Source organism: Apis mellifera, linkage group LG7, assembly GCF_003254395.2.
Source record: "Apis mellifera strain DH4 linkage group LG7, Amel_HAv3.1, whole genome shotgun sequence".
Classification (NCBI taxonomy): Eukaryota; Metazoa; Arthropoda; class Insecta; order Hymenoptera; family Apidae; genus Apis; species Apis mellifera.
Window position 1 is genome coordinate 3,558,935 of NC_037644.1, and position 26,117 is coordinate 3,585,051.

Genomic DNA, 26,117 nt, shown 5'->3' on the forward strand with positions numbered 1-26,117 from the left:
GATGGAAATCCATTTATTTGTTCGAGATTTATATCTTTTTCTATTTCTTTTCAAATCATAAATTAAATTAGATAAAAAAAAAAGGATAAAAATACTGAGATAACTTTTGATTCGATCATCTTTTAAAATACCATAACTACTTCAAACCTCAAGTTTTTTTTTGAAAAGTTTAATTTAGAAGGATTAATTTATTAGATGAAGCATAAAAAATTAAAACAAAAAAGTAATTGATCGGAATCGTGAAGAAAATAATAAGATTGCTTTTTATAATTTTTTTTATCTAAACCAGTAAAAAATTAAACAATAAAAAAAATTTATAGATTTGTATCATATTCATATGCAAATCAAAATTTGTATAAATAAATAAATCGAATAACTTTAGAAAATTTTAGAAAATTTCATATAAAAAATATGTATTGTAAAAATATAAATAAAAGACTTGTGAATTTTTTACTTCTTCTAAATTATGACAAATTTGGAACAATATGAGATTTTTAAAAGAAATAAGTTATAATATTGGATGAAAATGTAAATTAAATATAAACAAATTTCAATAATGTCAAATGTAATATAACATAATCAGAATTTATTTTGTTTTTTTAATAATCATAATAAATTTATGTGTATTTTTGTATAAATAAATAAATCGAATAACTTTGGAAAATTTTAGAAAATTTCATATAAAAAATATGTATTGTAAAAATATAAATAAAAGACTTGTGAATTTTTTACTTCTTCTAAATTATGACAAATTTGAAACAATATGAGATTTTTAAAAGAAATAAGTTATAATATTGGATGAAAATGTAAATTAAATATAAACAAATTTCAATAATGTCAAATGTAATATAACATAATCAGAATTTATTTTGTTTTTTTAATCATAATAAAGTAATAATAGTGTAATAAGTGTGACAAGCATTGGATAATCCATAATTCCAAATTCCAAATTCGTCAGGCATTTTTTCCAGTTTATTCTTCACGTCGAATAATTGAATTTCATTTAATTATTTGTTAATAAATATCAAGTGTTCTATGTTATTACTATGCCTTCCTTACCTATTCATTACCATTTCACCACAATCAAAAAACACAATATAATTTAATTTTACATTAATATTTTAAAATTAAGATTATTGTACAATATCTTTCTTCAAGTCCTTCAAGAAATTACAAAATAAATTAGAATATATCCCATTGAAATATCCTGTTACATAATCTGCATATTTTACGGTGAAAATAAGAAATGTCCATTGAACAAAAAAATATTAATGAAACGAGACAGCTAATGAAAGATTATTGTCTCATTTAAATTTAATAATATTAAAAATTTTATTATTATATATGTTAATATAATTTGTGAAATATCTTTGTGAAAGATTCTAAATATTCATTCTACAAAAAATTCAAACAAACATAAAATTACCATATAAAAATGTTACTTATTTATCATGTTGAATGAATGAAGATGGAATAAAGGCAATTCTATCCGTAATTATACTACATTTAACTTTATCTGATGCGAACTTAAATTTTTTTATAACTCGACATATTATAACAACTTTTATATTTCTTTTAGTTTCTAGAAAATATTTCACAAATATATCAATTTGACATCTCTCTTACTTTTTTCTCGTACAAAATCTTCTAATTCCAATATTTAAATTAACCTCTCGTAATTCTCTCCTATCCTAGTTCGCCTTAAAATAAACCCAGTGAAGCCAGCCGGGGAAATGAGGCGGGGAACGGAAGAAAAAGCGGAACAAGATTATATATGCGCCTCGTATATATATATATATATATATATCGAGAACGGTTTTTGATCTAGTCCTTTTCCACCAATTGCGGCGAAGAAAGAGGAAGCAAGTGTCGCGGGGGGGGGGGGGGGAAGGGGGCGCGCATTTCCTTGATTGCCGTCAGAAAAAGTGTACAAGCCTGTTGCGAAGACGTTGCGCAAGCGCAAATTTTAATTGAGCGTACCAACGGCTCTAGTGTCTCTCCGTCTCTCTCCCTCCCTCGAGGAATCTTCCTGCGACGCGGCGTGCCAACTCGCGTCATGCCACGCCACACTCCAAGTATCATCGTGTCGCGAAACATTCGAGAAACTGCCAAACGACGGAAAGAACAAAAGAACTAGACAAGAGGGAACGAAAAAGGAACGAACTGACAGTTTTCACTCACCGTGCAGTTGCGTGAGCGATTGCAGCGTGCTGGCATTGCAGTTCATGTATCCTGAAACAGAGAAAAGGTTGGTGTTCCGATTAAAACCGTATTACGCTCTAACCTCAATGTTCAATCGGTCAATCGTTATATATATTCAGCCGTGGCAAACGTTTTGTCCCCGGAATCTCGGATAAACGAATCAAGTTTCGATAAGTTCACCACCAGTATATCTCTGTTTTATCTAATTTTCGACGCATAAATTAATTCCGATCGTAATTATGAAAATGATTGAGATGAAGAAGGAGGAAGAAACGACATCGAAATGAAATTTATTGCACAGGTTCGTAATCAAGACATCCTCTTGATTTCTTCTCTGTTATTGTTTCTTTTTCTTTCACAAGCAAATCTCATAATATATTTGTCATAACAATTTGAATAATAATGATTCAGCTATTCATACATCTCGAGCTCAGCGTTAAATTATTTGCGCGGATAGCAAGATTTCATAATATATATACATATAGTAATATTCCTCTAGAGTGACATAAAACATCGATCATTAGTGGCATTATCAATATTATCTAATTAATAATAATCGATAAAAGAAAAGAGAAAAAAATTCAATAAATTTTATAACATTCCTAAATTAATATATATATAATATCTAAAAAAAAATTAATAATCAAAGAATGGCGATTAATAATAATCATCGTTATAGAAATTTAACGGAGATAAATCGGTTAGCAAAGTTTACACGGGCGCGTAGAAAAGGTTATGGGCCATGTGAAATCACGGTGGTCGAAGGATCGATCGAATGATCCGTGGTATCTTTAAGCGTGTGAGCGTGTATGGGCGTGCATCCACGCGCGGTAACGCTAGACGCGCGCGTGAAGTTACGAGCCGGGGGATATTATATCGCAAAGCTGAAGGAAAAGAAAACGAACCGCTCGCGTGCGGTTCTCGGGGATCACGTTGCACAGTGTCGTAAGTAGCGACACGAAAGCCCGTTTCTGGACACGTGGATCAAACGCGGTTTCGCCATTTGATAAAAGTGTGCGTGTCGCCTAGCTTATCGACACTGCTGGCGCGTAACCGTTAACCGCGAACGAAATAAACTGAACGAGGAAACGTTGGCAACTCGAACCTACGGATTATCCTTCTGTACAGTTTTGCGGCTTCCGAGGCGAAGAGATAACGAGTCGAAACTCGAATAGCTCAGCTCGATGAACAAAATGTCAAAATGTTTTTCGATTCGTTCGTTCAAATCTACGTATTTTTATATTATTGTTACGAATCAAGCAGGGAAATAAATTAATCAAAAGAGAAGGTAAAGATAGAAAAGAAGACAAAGGAAAGAAGAATACTAATAAAGTAACAAGTTGATATAATAATTTAATTAAATTTAAATTTATTGCGCGAATGATATATGCTTCTATTGATTCTATTCGTATTATAATATTTATAAAAGAATTAACAAACATGAAGATTTATCTTTATTTTTTTTTAGAAGTGTAATGAAATTGAATATAAATACTTTTCAGGTTAATATATTTTTAAACAAAGTTTTAAAATTTACATTAGATTTTATACTTTTTATTATTCATCCATATGTGAATTTAATAAATTAAATTCAGATCTTCAGATTATCCGTCAGATTCTATCTATAATTTATCGTAGATTTTTTTCAATGGGTTATAAATCAATAGATTATAAACGCTAATGCATAGCTATTAAGTAATTATTTTTATTATTTCTAGGAATTATCACAAATAATCGTTCGAAATTATTTATAAAAATAAATCCAGTATGATAAATGATTATTTTTAAATCATTTCTAAGAATTCTATTTTTAAACATCTTACTCAGTATTTTGCATATGTAGCGTGTGTATTTTAAAATATTACATCTCTATATTTATATCGTCTATTATGATCATTCTCCGGTAATTCAATAATCAATGTCAATAATCAGATTTTTATACGAGACCAGTCGATGTCTTAATACTCGCGAGCCACGGTGTATTTGACAAATAAGATAAAAATTAATCACATTGCTCAATTCTTCCCAACCGTTTCGAGACCCCGTTTCGACCGTTTCCTTTACCTAACCGCATCGTTGCGCGCGCATAAAACTTGACGAAATCTCTACGAATTGACAGTGGCGCTGCGCTACGCGTACCTCTTTCGACAGTTTCCGCTTATATCAATCGCAATCTCGTTTCCGTCGGTAATCGCGGCTCAGCCTTGATACAATGATGCACACGTGTACTACACGTAATATATACCTGGCAACTTCGCCTCTATCGAGCAGACCTTTCGATTCAAGGTTGTTCAAACGAGTCGTAATTTATAGTTGACGGTAATTTAAACACGTGAAGCCGACGATTAAAGACAGAGACGTTAATTACGACGCAGAAACAAGACGAGTCAAAGCACGTATACTTACGTCGTCGTTGAATAACCGCTGTACGCAGAGAGGCATGCGCGTGCTAACCAAGCAGAGAGAGTTGTGCAATCGGCTCGAATCGAAAATATCCACTACAAGTATATTCGGGACGCCCGACCGACACTTCCCTATTGCCACAGTCGATGCGGCGATAATCTCCTCTTTCCTACGTTGCTGCTATTACGCTCTCTCTCTCTCTCTCTCTCTCTCTCTCTCTCTCTCTCTCTCTCTCTCTCTCTCTCTCTCTCTCTCTCTCTCTCTCTCTCTCTCTCTCTCTCTCTCTCTTTCCTTTTCCTCGAGTATTCTACCTTTGCAAGTCGAACTCCATGCAAACTCTAAATTAGGTATTATATATCAAATAAATTTCAAAAAAATCTGCACGTTTAATCCGTTTTAATCTTCACGCGAGGGTTCATGCGAGAGATTATTATATATAGATATTATATATAAATAATTTTCATGGATTAAGCCCGCTACGGTCTAATTTTTGCGCCCTCGTTTTCGATTTAACAAATAAAAAGATTTTAACGTAAAATGTTAATAATGAATTTTTTTATATTTTTCCGTTCAATTTATAGGAATTTTTATTATTACAAAAAAATACAATTAGATGGAAAGTAACTTGAAAAATATACCGGGTTAACCAATATTTCACCGTGCCATGTGAAAATTAGCATATACTGCTCATTCGTTTATCGTATCGAAGCGGAAGTAGAAACAGAACGTGTAGTAGCAGCAGCAGCAGTGAAAGAACAAATCTTACTACTGTAGAAATCGCTGTTTTTAATCAAAGTTGAACTCCTATATATAAGGAAATCTGGAAGAAAAGAAAGAAAATTGCACTCGCAATTCATTTTCTTATCGATCTTATCTTATAAATCTGTACTATTCTAAAATATAATACCGGCGTTTCGAGCGAATGGCTTGCCTTCTCTTCCCGCGAAAAGCAGCGTCACGAAACCACGACGGCTTGACTTTTTGCCAAACAACTCTATCTTGCGACACATCGATCCGATAAAATTTCTCAACGCTTTCTCTTTCGCGGTTCCCGAACTGAAAAATTTTCAACCGTCCAAGTTTCATTAAACCTTAAACGATTGCGCCAATCTTAGATCTTAGTAAAGATGTTTCGATTCGAATTTTTCCGTACACGTTGCATTTCGATTTTCGACTCTGTCGATGATAATCTGTTCGTAACGTGTCTGGAAAAAGTGTACTGGAGAAGAAGAAGAAGAAGAAGAAGAAGAAAAAAGAAAAGAACGTAAACCGCGTTCGAGCCAAAAGCACGGTAGTTAATGCTACCGGATGCCGACTCGTAGAACAAACCGGTTCCGGCCAGCGCGCTGCGCCGCAACGCTCTGCAACCCATCGCGACTGCGCGTTGCGTGATGGAATCACGCGCGCGAAATCAAACGGGAAAATCGGCATACAGGCTGGGATGCAATTGGTAAAACATTATTGTAAGAAAAATACAGTCATTTAAGCTTTAGAAATTAGATCCATATCAGCGAATAGAATTAATTAATGAACATATATATATACAGCTATTTATCTTCGTTATAGCTGACAATGAGATAGCAGATAAACAGTCGAACGATTTGTTGGAATACGATGTTTTCAGCGGTTGTATATCAGTTTGTACGTAACTTAACACAGTTCATAGAATTGTGACATAATGTAACGACGCTTTTCATACCAGATATTTCATAAAAGTCTTTTTTTTTTTTTTTTTATTTGAAGTAAGAATAAATATTATATGGTTTTAAAAGTGCTTACTAATGGAATTATTATTTGATCATTGCTTCATGTTTTAATTAAGTAAGATTGATTCTATTCACATGATAATGTTTGTTACTGTTGTTATAAGAATATTTCTGATAATTTTAGTTTATATCGTGAATTTTGATCTAATATATGATCCAAATAATTAGTTACATGTAAAGCAATTTTTTTTATTTAATAAGTAGTATCATCTGAAAGAGATGAAATCAAAGTTTTTCATTTTTTAAAATATAATTCTATAATAATTGGCTAGATAACACAGAAAAATTTTTCAAATAAAAGATATTCAATTTTTAATATTCTGTCACATTGTAAAATTTCCAAACGAAATTATATATATCTAAAAATTAAAAGAATAAATTTTGGAAATTGCTTTCACTCCCTTATTTGATCAATGCTTATAAGAATATTTCTAATAATTTCAGTTTATACCTTGAATTTTGATCTAGTATATAATCCAAATAATTAGTTACATGTAAAGCAATTTTTTTTATTTAATATGTAATATGTATGTATCATCTGAAAGAGATGAAAGTTTTTCATTTTTTAAAATATAATTCTATAATAATTGGCTAGATAATACAGAAAAATTTTTCAAATAAAAGATATTCAATTTTTATATTCTGTCACATTGTAAAGAAAATTTCCAGACAAAATTATATATATCTAAAAATTAAAAGAATAAATTTTGGAAATTGCTTTCATTCCTCCCTTATTTGATCAATGCTTCATGTTTTAATTAAGTAAGATTGATTCTATTCACATGATAATGTTTGTTACTATTGTTAAGAATATTTCTGATAATTTCAGTTTATATCGTGAATTTTGATCTAATATATAATCCAAATAATTAGTTACATGTAAAGCAATTTTTTTTATTTAATAAGTAGTATCATCTGAAAGAGAGGAAATCAAAGTTTTTCATTTTTTAAAATATAATTCTATAATAATTGGCTAGATCACACACAAAAATTTTTCAAATAAAAGATATTCAATTTTTAAAATTTCCAGACAAAATTATATATATTTAAAAATTAAAAGAATACTTTGGAAATTGCTTTCACTCCCTTAAAGTGTCTTTTTGTCTATAAAATAATTTATCCATATATTTATCCACTATGTTTTATACATACACAAATTTTCATTAAAAATCTTAATTTTTAATTTAAATTTAAAATAGTATATAAAGACTTTTTTAACTGTATATTGCACTGTATATTGAAGATAAAAATTGTTTTAAAATTGATGATGAATATAGGTAATGTTCTGACATCATTCTTTTGACTGACATCACTGAATGAACTAAAAATAATGCATTATTTCCTGTTCCCATATTTTTTTTTTTTTTTTTTTTACAGCTAATGGTTTATATTTTTGAATCGTCAGCAATTTTACACGTTATTTGTTATGTTTTCTCTCATAGTTTGCTACACTGTTTTGTCAATGTCTATATTTAATTCTTAGTTTCAAAGTTTGTATTCCTGGTTTATATAAGAATGTATACGGTATATCATCTCTCTTGTTACAAGACTGTTCACCTGCTGTTTCTTTATGGATGATTTTAGCTGCTATAACGTTATTGCTATATACGAATATTTTATTTCAGCATATGCATTATGCGCCTCTCTTTTATTATGTTAATTTATCGCTTCACATTATTTATGTATCCTCACAACATTGATTGTTTTTTGTTGATTATTATTAATTGAGAATACAGCCTTTACAATCTACTACAGTCGTGCATTGCTGTTAACGAGAATTTCTGCGTCCAACAATAAATATCTATTCTTTAATTATATTTAAAGCATATTATTCTTATTATTATTATTATTATTTATTCATTCATAATTATAATATATATATAAGAAAAAGTAAAGAAAAAAATAAGACATGTACTATATTATGATTACATAATAGACCCATAAAAATCTTATACAAATAAGAGAATATGATGTAATTATATCGAAATTAAGGGATTGCAAGAATATATGTATTACGATCTGTAAAAGATAATAATCAAAAAATTAGGATACGTATTCAAAATTTCGAAATAAAATAAAATAGCAATGAATGTTTTATTCGTGTAGAAAAGTAATATTATAGTGCTGAAAATACTGAGATATATCATGGTAAACAAATAGTTCAATTTAAAGATAGGATATCAACAATGGTAAAATTACATACTTTTATTGGCAATTAAAATTCGAGCATGAGTACTCACTATGAGTTTGGCAAAATATTAAAACATATAATTGAAAAGAGTCGATAACGTCCAATTTCGTAGATATTTTTGTTTAGATAAGAAAATAAATTTTCTCGTTAATTTTTATTTCATATAAACATTATTCGAATTTTTTTTTCATTTTCTTTTTAATATTTTTTAAATCAAGATGAACAATTCCAGTACAATAAATATTATTTTTCACTTATTCGAATATTTAAAATATTTAAGAATTTCGAATCGAAGAAAAACAGAGTAAACTCGAGTTTTCAAAAAAATTTACTATTAAATCTATTATTGCAATAATTGCATTAATAGGGATAGAAGAATAATCGTCACGATCTGTAAGAATTTATCCACGCCATGAATATTCTATTCGATATGCAGATAAGAATTGGATAAAACGAGTCATTACGTTACAAATGATACGTAATAACCAGTTTGAAACTCTTGCAAATTGTTTCTTACTTAGATAACACGTAGCCGTGTAAATAGCTGCAAATATGTATATCAATTTGTCAGGTTGACAACCACTTAATATCGTTGTGACGCATGCAACAGCGTTAGCGTAAACACGAATGCCCGAGCAATACGGAGAGAACAACAATAGAATCAATACCAAAACAAAATCGAGCGAAAATAATTCCTCGAACGATGATCGATCCGCAATTAATACAAAAACTCGACAATTACATTGGAAATAATTTTGAAAAGAGTTTGAACAAATTATTTTCCATTCTTTCGTTTGTAACCAATTTTTCCAAGAAAATAGATTCAAATGTTAATATATCGTAACATCGATTCGTATTGAAATAAATTTTATACGAAATATCAGACACGTAATAATAATAAATAACGATATTGTTCAGTTTTAATAATAGATGATAATAAGGATCGCGACCAGAGAGAGAGAGAAAAGTAGTTTGAAAATGGCGGAAACGCTCGAGAGAGAGAATTTCATATATACTACGCGTAGAATAATAGCACGGACTATACATAGTGCGCACTGTACTACTGTAGAGCGCTCGCGACTGTCCTGCAACTTGGATCGAATAGCGGTATATCCGTACCGTGTCAGGGAAGCAAAAGTTTAAACGTGCATCGACCTTTCGCGTTTCCTTTGGCTTATCCATCCTGAAAACTAGGCCTGCGTTTTCGAGCGGGCCGCGCGTTCCATGTTTGCCTGAAAAACAGTTTATTCCTGACCCGGTTTCGCTTAAATTATCTTCGAATATTTACACTTTCGCTTCGAAGGAAAAAAAAAAAAAAAAAAAAAGGAAAGGAAGATCAAATATATATATATATATATATATATTTTCGTCCCTCGGCTTTATAGGTTTGAATAAGTCAAATGTTTCGTCAAATATGAATGGGGAACGGCGTTTAATCGGTGTTTGGGAATCGCATTGGCGCGATTGACGAAGGCTATAAAAATTGCAACAGGACCATTATCAATGGGCCATTAATAAAACTATTTATAATGATGCACGTGAGTTGTCGCGTTTAGTCACGACGATAAATCAAACGAATCCAAAAAAGAAAAAAAAAAAAAGAAAAAATTTTATTTTATACAGCGGCCAATGTTATCGCCAATTTCTCTTGTTCCACGCGTAAATTAACGTCTAACGTATGTAGATATAAGAGAGAGTCGAATGGAATATCAAGCAAAGCTTGTTTTCACTTTCCTCGTAAATTAATACTTTTATTTGTAATATACGAGTGTGTATAATAATTTTATGCAATATATACTTTCGGGGTCACTGTTTCTTCTGCGAATATATATGAAAATATCGCATAAATTAACCGCTAACTTATTGTTTGTTTTAAAATCGTCCTTTCATTTCTTCAGTTAATTTGATTTCATTCTAAACGATTCGGTTATCTTTGCTTATTATCCGGTGAAGAAAAAATAAAGGTAATAAAAAAATGTTTACTCGAAAAGAAAATCCATATATTTCTGAAATATGTTTGTCGTGCGATCGATTGAAATTAAATTGGTCAAGGAAAATTTTCATTTCGTCTTTTCTCTACTTTCTCGCAAAAAAGTATCTGGAAAAAAAATGATTAACTGTTTTATTATTTTATAAACGTTTGTAATAAATAAAGTTTAAAAAAATTAATTAAATTCCTTTTTATCACCAATCTCTTACCAATCGAATGATCGATCGATAAATTTATACAACAATTAGAATTTAAGAAAATTTAATATTTAACATTTTTTACTTTGGACTCTAATTTTGTAAATAATAGCGTTTCCTTTTTTTATGTTAATGTATTTTTAATTTTTAAAATATAAAATATAAGAAATAAATAAAAAAAACAATAATTCGTTTATTATAAATGAGAATATTGAATGAACAAAATAAAAGAAAACCTGAAAGAAATATTTGTTATTATAAATCCACAAAAATTAATATTTCTTTTCTGTCTATTTTATATCAGATTAATCTAATATTTTCATCTCAAAAACTACGATATTAATTTATAAAAAAAATTTTTATTTTTATATATAGATTTCAAATCAATAATATTTATCGATGATGAAAATTTCGTTTCTCGAACATTGAAATGCTAATAAAATTATACCGTTAATTTAGAGCTATCAACGTAATCATTATTTGATATATATATCGCTTTAAAAAGTTGCCACGTAACGTCGATTCAGCGATATTCCTCTCCTTTTTTTTTTTTTTTCTCTCTTCAACGTGCGTCCATTTTCTATTCGAATTGTGTGTCACTCGTGACGTTTACGAAACGCGTACATCACAAAACGTACAATGCGATTGTTCGAGATTTTTCGAATCGTTTTTTCGCAGGTTGAAATCGTGACATAATGTTACATAAGTCGCGGATGAAAAGGCACTAGTTTCTAGGGAGATTCTATCGAAATCTCGTGTTAGAAGAATATCGATCGTTTCGCCAAATGTATTACGAATATTTTTCTTTTCTTTTCTTTTTTTTAATTTTATTTAATTTACACAACATAGCGAAAAAACTATATATATATATATATATTCGCGAGTAGATAAAAAAAAAATTGTCGGTGAAATCCTCGACGAGAATTCTCGATTCGAATTATTCGATTATCTCGAAATTCAGATAAGTGTTACATCGAAACACGGGTTTGTAATGAGAGATGAAAGTCTTCATGCACGAACTCAACTAACGAGTTGTGTTGTCAAAATTAATGAAAATCCTGTTTTTAATGAAAACTTTATGCGTCTGTGAGGCATAATGGTTTAGTATATAGAATAATTTCCTTTTAGTAATATATTACTTAGAGGAGAAATTAATTTTTACAATGGTACAATACACATATATTCTTTAGCTTTCTAAATATAACTTTGTAATGATACGAGTTGTAATATAAAACTTTAAATTAAAAAAATATTCAGATTTCAATCATTCTCTCGTAAAAATATTCCAAGACAAAATTGTATTCCTTTCATATTCTTTCAAAAAATGCTGAAAGTTTCAATAATCCATTAAATTGTAAATGTATACGAATTTTCATAATTAATTGTTTTAATTAATTTTTAATCGGAATCAAAATTTTCGAGTTGAAATTTCTTCTGTTGAAAGAATAAAAAAATTCCGTATTAATTTATCAACGAAATGAATATTCGTATATAAAAAAATATCTTGTTACTCCTCGACGTATAATCGTTGACCAAATTGACATGTCAGCAAACAGAATCTTTTTTATACAAAAATCCGTATCCCCTTACACATCTTTCCTCCCACGTATCTCGATGCAAATCTGCCAAGTTCACAAACGCACACGGATACGATACACCGTCGATCACTACACATTCACTATACACACCGCGCGATATTTCGATCGATTATACGCTCAACGAAGGTCGGCCACGTGTTACATCTATCACCTCTATCCCCACCGCTCGCCAACTTTATTCCAACGTACATTTACGAATTTTACGAGATACTCGTTTCACCGTGAGAAATAATAACGTTAATTCCCGCGATAACGGATTGGATTCGACCGAATTCACTTAACACGCCTCCTGTGTGACGTGTTCTCTGAATCTATCGTTGATATTCAAGGTTCGGTGAAAGTGTTGGATAACGATTTTCTTTGAATACCGTATATCCACGGTATATGGTGGATATAAGCTTCGGCCTCGTATCGCATGGACGATTAGAAAACTGGTTTATTTCCTTCCATTGTTTCTCTACGAGCGAACTTGATATAATTATTTTTTATCGTGTTTTCGTTTTTTAACTTGTGTAAGTAACTTGATAAAAGTGAAAAAAAAAGAAAAAAAGTACTAAGTTACCGTTCGAAGGTAAAAAAGAAAAGAAAAAATAGTAAAATTACCGTTCGAAGGTAAGGAAAAAAAATATTACAGAAAGGAAAGAGATACTTCTCAAGAGAGTTGTCTCTTGAACCACCGGGTAGAACTTCTCGACCTATTGAATTAGGCTGGCATCGGTGACATAACGCGAGTCACGATACGGATGTGCATATTAACCCATTTAGCTCCGTTACACGCGGATAATGCATGATCCGCATTCTACGTGTACGACTTCGGTCCGTTGAAATGGATGCGGAAGTGAGGTTAGGTTAAACACGACGATCTCCCGTCAAAGATTGCGGAAAAGAAAAAGAAAAAAGTTACTCGCGTCATTGGAAAGAGTGCATATTTGATCATTCGATCGGTATATATATTTGAATCAATTATAAAATTAGCATCGAGATATATATATATATATAATATTAAAATGTTGTTATAATTATTATGCATATCGTATACATAGTTTCAGATAATAATATACCATTTGTTGACGATTCTTTCCATTCTCCGCCTAATTCTCATAATTTTAAATTCGCGGTTATTTGTATATTATTTTATATTACACGTTTTTACACGTCAAATATAAATATCCAATCAATCATTTGCCTTTCGAACATTGCCTTTCACTTGGAAATCGTGTAACAAACGTCGAACGAAATGCTTTGTTACCGAAATAATCTAAATATATATTAATTTTTTCCTTTTTTTTTTTATAAATAGAAAATTAATTAAATGAAAAATAGAAAACGAAGATGCATGTGAAATAAAGCGCACGAGTAGTTCGATCGTACTAAAAATTGAATGGATAAGAGTTTTATCCATAATAATAAACATTTATAGGATCGTAAATAAATACATACGTTTAAAATCTTGATTTTTTATTGCAATCATGCACGCACCGCGTAAACACGCCGGTTGCGTGTATTGAAACGGCTCGCGTATTGTACAATCTATTAATGCAAATGCAATTAAGATTCTATTGATCGTTTAAAACGTTTTGCCGGAACAACAACATTTTATGTAATTTTTGACACTGTATCCCAAACAAGAAAGACGAACAAAAACATTCCGAATAACAAACGATTCTTACTCGATTGATTCTTTCTTTTTTGAAAGAGAGGAGAGGCAAAAATCAACTTGGAGATACTTCTCGAACGAAGAAGATTTCAACAAAAATCTTCTCCTCGGTAGACAGATTGGAAAAACAGATTTGTCTCTCGCGTTTCCACGACCTAAATTTGGAGGATGAGTTCTTCGGTCTTCGAAGACGTTAGAGGCATCGTTAGAGGAACCGTCGAAAAGAGAAAAAGAAAATCTGCTATCTATGGAATGCAAGCGCCCGTGCATCCACCCTGTTGCGATTCTATTCCCGTCCTCGTGAGCCGAACTACTAGACCCAGGCTCGATTCTATTACCACCTCCGTGAATTCAACTCTTCGATTCAGAAATAATTGATTTTCGATCTTTGGCATTCGATGGACAAGTATCGTATTTTATCGTTCGAGGAAAATAATCATTTGGAAGAATACTTTTGAAAATTTCGATAAATAATAGCTGTAAAATTTAACCGTTTAAAAGAAAGAAAGAAGGAAAGGAAAATTCCAGAATCTCGAACTCAAACAAAATATTTTTTCTCAACAAAATTAAAATTGGAGAGAAATTTAATTAATGGAATTTCTCCTCCTCTAGGGAAAGTTTCCAAGATTCTTGAATAACCGAATTGAAACCAGAGATCCTATCCTAAATTTCCTAAAAACTCGACAATCTTCTAAATTCTTCAATTAATTAATTAATACACAAAATTCGAAATGTCGTTCGTTTCAAATCCCATATTTGGGGGTATGTCGAGGGATCGATATTCGACGATCCGTCGTGGATGGCAACGACCCAACGAGAAACTCCGCTAGGCAAGAGAGAGAGAGAGAGAGGGGGATGCGGGCGATAGAGTCGGGGGAAGATTCGGGGGTGGGCAAGGAGGGGAGGCAGGCTAAATTTAAATGGCCCGGTACTCCTCGTGCGCCGTTAACGAAACGCACTTGGCAGCCACGCACACGTACGCGCCACTCCACACGTACGCGCCGTTGTGCACGTGCGTCGATCAGCTGGCCCGCATATAAGGCTTTCTCTCTCCCTCTCGCTCGCTCGCCCGCCGTATCTCTCCGTCTCCCTCCGACTCGAGTCCGAGTATCGGGCTTTCTCCTCCTTCCGTTCATACTCCGTTCGCGAGAATAATTTCAACAAAGCAGAAACGTTTCGTTTTCTGTGAACGTAGAAAATGGAAATATCGAAAGGAGAGGTGGAATTTTAACTTGTTTATTTTGTAAATTTATTAAGGAGTATCTTTTTCTTTTATATGTGGAAGAGTTGCTCTTTTATTTCTCGATTAATCTTCGACAAATTAAAATTGGATTTGTAGTCGAGATTGATAAAATGTTATAATGTACTTTTGCAATGGTATTCTGTTTACATAGTATTTTCCTGCTACAAATGATTAATAAGCCACGAATATCGTGTTATAATCATAACATTCTTTCGTTATATATATTTTGAATCATTGAAATGTTTGCTGACTCATAACGATGGTTTGCGTCACTCGGCTCGCGCGGAAGAAGAAAGAAGCGGAAGAGAAGTGGAGGAGGAAGAAACGGAAGGAATTAAGGATAGAAAATCTATCCAGTCATTAGAAATTTCTTAGATATTATTAATATATAACGTGAGACGCGTTATATTGATTTTATAAATAAACATGGAGGTTGGAGATGTCAATCGAACAAGCTTATTATTATTAATTTTATAAGTGTAGAGTAAAAATTTAAATATATATTCGATTAATATAATATTGTATTGAAGAATAAATACGTTTTACGTAACGCAAATTTGCTTATATTTTAATAAATAGAAATAGTCGTGTAACAAGATTTTTGTGTATCTTCGAATCGATCGAAAAAAAATCAATCCCCTGTTTGCATACTACGTTTCTACATGCTCCAAGATCATAATAATGCATTGTAGTAGCCGTGTATCCATTGTTACACGCCTTGTCAACATTCTGTTGCGATAAGGCGGCGGAGAAATTAACCTGCGGATACAATGTGAATGACGAGAGGCCGGATGAGAGATAACTAATGTTTAGATTAAGCTGGTGTTTCTCAACCTACATACGCATCGAGAAATCGAGTTTCGAAATGTTGGAAAAATTCGAAAAATATTTAAATTAATGGAAATCGATTAAAAATTTTTCTTAACTCGTTTATTAGTTAAAAATATTTTTATTATATTCTGTGAATAATATTTAAATGAATAACAAAAGCGTATCGTTATCGTTTCAGAAAAAGAAAAATTTTATTTTAAATCCAAAATGATTGCTACGAATTGGGATTGAATAATATTGAAAATGTATAAAATATTTAATAAATAAATGTAATATAAATTATAATATATTAATATATAATAAAATATAATATATTAATATATAATAAAATATAATATATTAATATATTTAATAAAAAAATGTAATATAAATGTATAAATTAAATAAAATATTCATAATATGGAGACGTTATGTATAAGAAAAGATATATACTTCGAGCAATTTTTCTTTCTTTTTTCACGTGCTCCTTTATCTCATCAACGCACGCTTAAACGTCAACGTTATTGAACATTTATAATCGATATATTATTGGACATGTCATATCCGTATATTATATTACATTTATTCCTCCTTAAGCTCATATCCTCATTGAATACTTAATGCACAATTTTATTGCCTCTTATTGCTAAAGTATTAAACTTATAATATTGAAGAAATTATTATTTATTTATTTTTTTTTTTCATACCAATACAACAGGATTAATTTTCTTATTTTCTTTCTTTAATTTATATACACATAAATCAGAAAGTTTATATATTTTATTATTTGTTTGCCGCCTAAAAACTTTCACACGATAAATTCATTTTTTTTTTCTTTTTTTTCTTTTCTTTTCAATTCTCGTTATTGAGGCTTGGCTAATACTGGATGAATCTGAATTTCTTTTTTCCCCTCTTTTGTCGTTGCATGCAGCTTCGTTCGTCGGGAATTGAAAACGTGACAATTTTTCAGGGAAATCGATCTCTATCATTCCTGCATTAGAAATCTCCACACGTTTTATTTTCAAGCTAAAAGTTATTGAAATATTATTTTTTTTCTAATATTTATATTGGCCGATCCTCAAACTTTTTCACAATTTCTAAAGTCGAATTGGTTTCAATTTTCAAAAATTGAACGAATTTTTTGACAAAGATATTATACAAAAAGCGTGTAAAAATTAATTCTAAATCAATAAAAGTTAAAAAAAAAAATATATAATTTTTATATATTTCCATGAAAAATTGTTGATTTGATATTGGATTTTGTATGTTTGGAGCAAAAAATGAGCTAAGAAAAGTGGATCAAAGTAGTTTTTATGTCGAACATGAAAGTATTGAGAAAATAGCGACCGGTAACATGTTTTGCAACACACGTGTGCATAATAAACACCGATAGAATCGTTTAATTGGAGCATCCACTTTCTACAGTGTAACGTTTGTTTGTTTGTTTTTTTTTTCATAACTTTCTATTATTTAATTTTTCCAAACGAGTTTTTAATTCTCGATTAACGAAAATTGTTTCAATTTTGAATTATTAAATTATTAAAATAGAGAATAGATAAGATGTTTGAAATTATAATTTATTTTATAAAATTAATTCCTCGAAGAAAAGTTTTAATTCTGCGAATGAATTATGTGAAAATATATTTTTCATATTCATTTATGTACATTGAGTACTTTTTAATTGAAATTTTGAGAATAAGAAGATACAAATTCTACGTTAAAGGATAGAATTTGTAGAATATTTGTTGTATATTTGAATATTATCATTGATAATGAAGAAGAAAATATATTAATAAACGAAATTCAAATTCTGATAAAAATAAAATTTTTCTTTTTCTTTAATAATATTTATATTTATATCAATCGTTATTAACATTGAAATGTAAAGTTTAATGTAATAATCTATGTATATATTTTTTTTTAAACCAATGAAAAATAAATATTAATAAATAATCTTATTTCAGAGACATCGAATTAATTTATAATTATTAAAAAGGAAAAAAAAATATGTCTACGATTTTTTGTAAAATTAATTCTGAACTTTAAATTAAATTTAACATGAAATATAATTGCGCAAATTTGCCCAAGATCCGAGTAAAAACCGAGAGGAAAAATAATCGAAAATCGTTAAAACTTTTTTTTATATTTTTTATTAGCTTGCAATAAACGCTATTATATAGTTTACGTTATGTAAACCGATTGCGCAATTTCCCAAACATTTTTATTCAGCGAGTGAAATTTTTTAATAATTTTTCAATCTTCTTTAATGAAACCGTACACGTTTTATTATTCGATTTTATTCCTTCTGTTTCCTCGTAAAAAAAAAAAAAAAGGAGAAAAAGTATCGGATTAAAAAATTGATTCGCGAAAAATTTATAATTTTTAAAACGTAATTTTTTCAAATCAAATCAACGTTCAAATTGCAGAAACTTTACTACACTAAACTTTCTTACTACTTATAGAAAACCGTATGATCTGTGTGTCGACAGAATATGGAGAGAAAATGAGAAAAAAACATGTACAGAATAATAGGAATAGTTAGGAAAAGCAGAGAGACAGAGAGAGAGAGAGAGAGAGAGAGAGAGAGAGAGAGAGAGAGGAAGATGGCCGAGGGAAAAGGTCGGATCCGGCTTAGAGAAGGGTGGCTGAAACTATGCGATCGATAGTTGAATGCCCTCCAGTTGACATGCGTGGCCCGTACCTGCACGATTCACCACCCTCGATAACTTTTCCTCTTTCTTATCTTAACTGATACCGATACATTTTTCCTTTTCCTTTTCTCCTTTTTTTCCTTCTTTTTTTCCTTCTATCGAGCACGAGCCGAAGCCGAGGAGAACTGGAAGAAAAATCCGATCGATAACGCTTTAGGATAAGGAGCGCGCAGTCGACACTATCAACATCGATGTATAATATATATAAATGCCGGATCTCATCGCTTGGAAATTTCCACCCGAACTGTTCTTCTTCTCTCCTCATAGCGCGCATTTGCTTTACCGTGTCCCACGCACTTCCCCTTCTTATACTCCTCCCCTCCCCCCACTTTTCGCCCACTCGATCGATGCCAATGACAATGGCATCGAAAGAAAGCCGCCGAAAAATTCGCGGAAAGTTAACGCGCCTCCGTTCGCGTTCGAATTGCATCCGACGTTGCCCGATGTTTGAAAACGACGCTGCAACGTCGCCGCTTCACGTCGATGCTGAATTTTAATCGTTCTCGGCCGCGATTACAGGTCGCACGAAGGTGAATCGGGTTAATTAAATTTTGTTCCTTCGTCGAATGAAATAAAACAAAATTATACTAACTTTCGCGTTTGTTTTGAATCTCTGAAATTATTCTTTAAATTCGTTTCTGAATCTATCGTACATATAGATGGAACATATCATGAATTATGTGCGTTGTATTACAATTTTTTATAAGTTTAAATTTATAGACTCTTTCTTTGGAAAAGTATAAACAAACATTTTTCTCGTCGATTTTAAATTATATAATATATATATATATTATAAAATGTTCTTCATCGTTTGAAGAGTGATTGAAGTTGGATGAAACGACGCGTCGCGACGTGGATAGAGATAACTTTATCTCTATTACACCATCGTCTCGCTTCATTAATACAAACTTAAATTAACTTATAATTTAACGAGTAAATTTCAACCGACTCGGCTATTAATCATCGCGTTTGTTCTTCCCTAAAATCGATATGATAAAAATATAATTGACATCTATGATAAAATTATTTTTTAGAAACAAGAAAATTTCTTCTTCAAACGTAACACTTACGAATCTTGAAAAGATTTATCCAATGTTTTATATTATATATCAATTTTTATAAATATCTACAGCACCGTAGAATTTATATTATGAGTATCTTGTTATTCGAATTCGTTAAGAAATTACTTCGTAACACGTTTTTTCTTTTTCTTACATTTCAATAAATAAAATTGTTTCGAATAACGCGTATAACAATGTTGTAACGATATATCGCAATCGGATGAATTATGTGAAAAATACAATACGTTCGAAGGACGTTCTGCTCGTACGAACCTGCCCGGATCCTATTATTAACGTGTTGAAACAGGAATGTAGACTTTTTTGCTGGAAGAGGAGGTGGAAAGAAATCGATATCTTATCGCGAGTATCCGAGATAACGTTAAGTATCCTCTCCGAGATACGCACACTTAACGTGTACGTGTATTGTATTGGCAACTACGCGATAATTATCGCTTCTTCTTGAAACATTGTCGCGGTTAATTTTTCGAAGTTTTATTTCGATACAAGGCGAGGCGAATACTTTGGTGTTAAATGAAACGGTAAATAAGCATCCTTGCGCATCTCTCTCTCTCTCTCTCTATTACTTCGTTTTATATATGTATATATAACTGCGACATTGAATTATAACCTAAAAATTTTTAATTCATCGTCGTTATTATTAATCGATTTATTCTTTCTTCTTCCATTTTTCTATTTATCATAAAATTTTTAATCTTATCTAATTTTAAGGTTTAAGACATATGAAAAAATTTTAAAGTTTACAATTTTTCTTACGGTGTTAGAATAGAAATAAATTGAATTTTAATATTCTTAAAGTGCATAGAATTTTTTTTTATAACTGCGACATTGAATTATAACCTAAAAATTTTTAATTCATCGTCGTTATTATTAATCGATCTACATTTTCTTCTTCCATTTTTTTATTTATCATGCGTTTTATTATTAAGTGGATAAAAATATATTATTTTTCTCAATAAATTCTTAATCTTATCTAATTTTAAGGTTTATGAAAAAATTTTACAGTTTATAATTTCTCTCATGGTGTTAGAATAGAAATAAATTGAATTTTAATATTCTTAAAGTGCATAGAATTTTTTTTTATAACTGAGATACATTGAATTATAACCTAAAAATTTTTAATTCATCGTCGTTATTATTAATCGATCTACTCTTTCTTCTTCCATTTTTTTATTTATCATGCGTTTTATTATTAAGTGGATAAAAATATATTATTTTTCTCAATAAATTCTTAATCTTATCTAATTTTAAGGTTTATGAAAAAATTTTACAGTTTATAATTTTTCTCATGGTGTTAGAATAGAAATAAATTGGATTAAATTTTAATATTCTTAATTAAAGTGCATAGAATTTTTTTTTATAACTGAGATACATTGAATTATAACCTAAAAATTTTTAATTCATCGTCGTTATTATTAATCGATCTACATTTTCTTCTTCCATTTTTTTATTTATCATGCGTTTTATTATTAAGTGGATAAAAATATACTATAAATTCTTAATTTTATCTAATTTTAAGGTTTAAGATGTATGCAAAAATTTTAAAGTTTACAATTTTTCTCATGGTGTTAGAATAGAAATAAATTGGATTGAATTTTAATATTCTTAAAGTGCATAGAATTTTTTTTTATAACTGAGACACATTGAATTATAACCTTAAAATTTTTAATTAGTCATCGTTATGATTAATCGATCTGCTCTTTCTCCTTCCATTTATTTATCATTAAATGGATAAAGATATACTTTAAAATTAAATACCTGTACTATCTTTCTTAATAAATTCTTAATCCTCGGAAGAAATAAATTAGATTGAATTTTAATATTTTTAAAGTGCATGGAATTTTTTTTAAGAATCGTATAAAACTTGGAAATTATATTTCAATACATTTAGAAAAATAAAAGTATTCGATTTTTTTAAAAATTTACTTATATCGAAAATAATATAAAAATCTTGGATATTGATAAATAAACAAGATGGAGGATTATTTAAGAAAAGATTGGAAAATATTTGAAAAATTATTGGCTGTAATAAAAATTACTTGTAACAACTCGTAGAAAGTTTATCAATTGTAATTAAACTCGCCATGTTTTCAAATTATTGTGTATGAAAGAGTAAGAATTTTGTTTCATTTAATATTAACCGTCCCATGAAACGAAGTGACGATATTTCACGAAAAATGGAAAAATACGCAGAATTTATCGCGAGTAAATCTTCTTTTTAAATTTATGGCCGAAAGTTAGTCGATAACGACAATCATGAACGAAAGAGAGAGAGAGAGATTGGGAGCAGCCGAAAAAAAAAAATATATAAATGTTTCAGAATCAAATTCAATAGAGATTATTCGCTTTCTAAGACGATTCTCTCTTCTTCTTCTTCTTCTTTTTTTCTAATAGCGATAGTAATTTTCAACTTTAAAAATAGATACAGTGAAATTCTAATAATCTGTCATGCTAAGACCTTTGACATTTATCAAACTGACTGGATTGAATTGAATTACTACTATTTCTCCCATTATGAAACAAGGAAAATTATATATATATATTTAAAAAAAAAAATTATAATTAAATCCTAATGTTTCAACACGAATCTTTTTTAAATATTTAAGAGTTTTAGTTTGATCATCTTAGATTTTTCCCAAGATTATCAGATTATTTTTATATCCAAAATTTGATTCCAAAATAAAATATATTTATACATTTATTCATTAATAATTCATTAATTAGTAACAATTAATGATTTTATATATATATATATTACTTTATATAATTTCATTTATAAAAAACTAATCAAATTTGAATATGATCAAAAATTTCAAAATTTTTTTTGCAACAATAATAAATCAAAAGTGTATATATAAAATCTATAATTTAAAATTATGTAAATAATAAATTATAACTTTTAAAAAATCGATATCATAATCAAAATTAAATGGATTATAATTTGATTTTATAAATCAAAAATATATATATATATATATATATAAAATCTATAATTTAAAATTATGTAAATAATAAATTATAAATTAAAAGATCGATATCATAATATCAAAATTAAATGGATTATAATTTGATTTTATAAATCAAAAATGTATATATATATATAAAATCTATAATTTAAAATTATGTAAATAATAAATTATAAATTAAAAGATCGATATCATAATATCAAAATTAAATGGATTATAATTTGATTTTATTAATCAAAAATGTATATATATATATATATATATATATATATAAAATTTATAATTTAAAATTATGTAAATAATAAATTATAACTTTTAAAAGATCGATATCATAATCAAAATTAAATGGATTATAATTTTTAATTAATTTTTTATTATTGTTAATTAACGATGCTTGATTGGATCGGATTACGTATATAAGGAAAAGCTTGTTGGATAATTATTTACTTTACAATTCAACATTATCGATATATGCAAGTTCTATCTCTTAAATATCTCTTAAATTAATTTCTTGAACGAATGATTTTGAAAAATGTAAAATAAAACCTATTATCGAGTCTTAAACTGGAAGGAGGAGGGGGATTTAATGAAATTTGCATACATTACTTAGCAAGTTTTCAAACGTAAGTTTTTTAAAATTAAAAATCTTATTTTTCCCTCCCTTGATTTCACTTTTACCGCAAATTTTAGTTTTCAACTTCAGTGTATCCAAGCGTTCGCGAATTAATCGAAACTTTTCCCTTGGTCCAATCGACCAATGGAAATCCAATCCATTGGACGAGGAGGCGACCAACTTTCCTGAAGAACTGGCAGCTGGCGTTAATAACGGATTTCGTGTAATGCCGGTTATTAAGTTCTTCTCCGCGATTATCTCGTATCTCGAAAGACGAAATACGAAAATTCTTTTTTTTTTCGACATTAAACCGATATTTAAACGCGGTGCAAGAAATCGAAGATCGAGCTTCTGCTTCTACGTACGGAAAATCATGTGCAATAATCACGATAATCGATAAATGTCGAGCTTGCCGTCACTCTTTTATGCATAACAAAGTAATTTCCACTAAAACATCGTCCGTTATATAATTACTCATTATCATTTACGTAACATCGTAATCGTCGGACTAAAAAAGAAAAGAAAAAAAAAAAAAAAAAAAAAAAAAAAAATAAAGGAGTTGCGATGAATATTCAAACGGATTACGTCAGATAAAAAATATTTTTCCGAAAGGAAATTAATTCTCTAACGATAATCGATTGGGGGAAAAAATTTTTATTTAAAAATGAAAAAGGCGACGAGAGATGCGAAATTAATCGACCGTCGGTAACTAGTCGAAACTAACAACCCGATCTAACCAACAAGCTTTCGTCGACGCTTGATTTATAACAGAGCTTCGTGTTCCGTTCGACGCAAAATCGATTCGATTCGATTCGATTCGAGACTTTGCACCGAAAACGTTGCACTTAAGAAACGATTGCCACTTGTCCGTGTGATTTTCGAAAGTCGGTCGAGGCTATTGCGACAAGGGACAAGTGGTTGGGAAACAACGCAACGAGGAGAAAGGGGCATTTTATTCAACTACGTAGAAGAATCAACTACGAATTGTCGAATTCGAACGTATTTCGTGAAATTAATTCAAGAGGTTGTGCATAGCGCGCCTCCGTCGTCCCATTTCGCCAACTCATTCATACACGTACAACTTTGAATCACTTTCAGTCACGGCCGATACGATCGCGTTTTCTAATCAAATTAATTCAATTCAAGATCGATCGATTATTTCGAAGAGCGAAAAATTTTCCATTGCGATATAATCTTCCGTAATTTTCTTACGAATTGTTAATGCGTGTCATTTTACGCGCCAAATTTAAATTTCATCTTCACTTTTTTTTTTTTTTGTAAATTCAAATTTTTCTTCGTCTCCAAGAATTCTCAAACTTTCTGCTTTTTTTTTAGGAAAGCATGGAAGATAAAAAGAAGAGGAAATACGTACGATAAGAAACGCTAACAGTGTAGTTTGATATAAACGTTGCAACATAGTGTATAAGAGAGTATAGCTCCATTTCTTTCCGTTATTCTTTCTATCCGTCTTCTATCTCTGTCCGTTGACACGAATCTTTTTTTCATCGCAAGATTTATTTCTCGCGATAAGCTCCAACTCGACGAAATATCTTTTTCTTTTTTTTTTTTTTTACTAAAAATATATAACGAAAAAAACAGTTAGATAGTAGAAAGGAGAAAGAAAGGAACGGAGAAAAAGAAAACAAATAAAATTATAAATGGACGTACGAAAGAAGAAGAAGAAGAGAAAGAAAGAAACGAAAAGTATCCATAATATTTGATGAGGCGTTACCAAAGGAAGGAGGAAGGAGGGAAGGAGTGGAGGGGAGGCAAGCAACCTGGAACAAACCGTGCACGAGCAGAGAGAGGAGGTTTTCCCGTGGGGTAGAGTGTAAAGTTGCGCAGGTCAAGTCAGGTCAAGACACTCTATAAGCGGACGAAATAAAGGATGAGAGAAAAGCGCGATATATCATCGTGAAAGAAAACAAATAACCGCGAAAAATTGTAACGAAAAACTTACAATTCTAAAAGTTACTATAAAAATGCCAAGTTATATACAATACGAGTGTCAACGATGCAAACAAGATAAAAAAAATAATAATAATCATAAATGTTTATATTTTGATTATTGCGTTCGAGTAAAAAAATCTGTATTTCGTAAAATAATTTTGATTCAGCAAGTGAAACAAGAGGGGCGACGAATCTTTTAAACTTTGTAAGATTACATCTCTTCCACGAGAGAATGTACAATGGGGATCGTTCAAACGTGTTTCGACATGACGCGACAGGACATGATTCGACACGATGCAATACTAGAGACGCGCGCGTGACATGCGTCCTTGCCACGTGCACAAACAAATACACGTTCACGTGATCATGTTATAGGTTTACATTTCATTTTAAAGTTATAGATCATTAAATAAGCTCGTATATTTATACGTTCTATTATATCGATCCAATGTTTTTCGAAAACAACAACGATTTTCTTTTTAAATTGTATCGTTGAAAAAAATATTTTTACGCGTGAAATAAAAGGTATCGCGATACGAAAGTTATAAATGCGCCAAATTTTATTCAAAAAATCGATATGAATTATCGGTTGAAAAATGTATATATATATATTTCACGATATTTGTTTATCGACAACTTTTTCCCCTTCCAATACTTCTACCCTCGTTCTGTTACCCTTTAGTACCGCCTACTACACCGCCTCCTCATTATCGACGTATGAAAATTGACGTAAATTTGTTG

At 30.1% G+C, this 26,117-nt stretch overlaps 1 protein-coding gene and 1 long non-coding RNA gene across 3 annotated transcripts in view; one reads left to right on the forward strand and one right to left on the reverse strand.

Annotated features, from left to right (window-relative positions):
* The window catches only part of LOC724704 (cytoplasmic polyadenylation element-binding protein 2), an 80,527-nt gene that overhangs the window by 25,480 nt on the left and 28,930 nt on the right, over window positions 1-26,117 (reverse strand). For both annotated transcript variants that reach the window (XM_006560840.3, XM_016912999.2), the window contains one exon: window positions 2,182-2,232. In XM_006560840.3, the coding sequence (XP_006560903.1) occupies window positions 2,182-2,232 (51 nt within the window). The remainder of the gene's footprint in view (window positions 1-2,181; window positions 2,233-26,117) is intronic.
* On the forward strand, window positions 841-25,988 carry LOC113218905. Its single transcript, XR_003305052.1, has 2 exons — window positions 841-2,248; window positions 24,762-25,988. It is a non-coding gene; the product is annotated as an uncharacterized LOC113218905 (long non-coding RNA).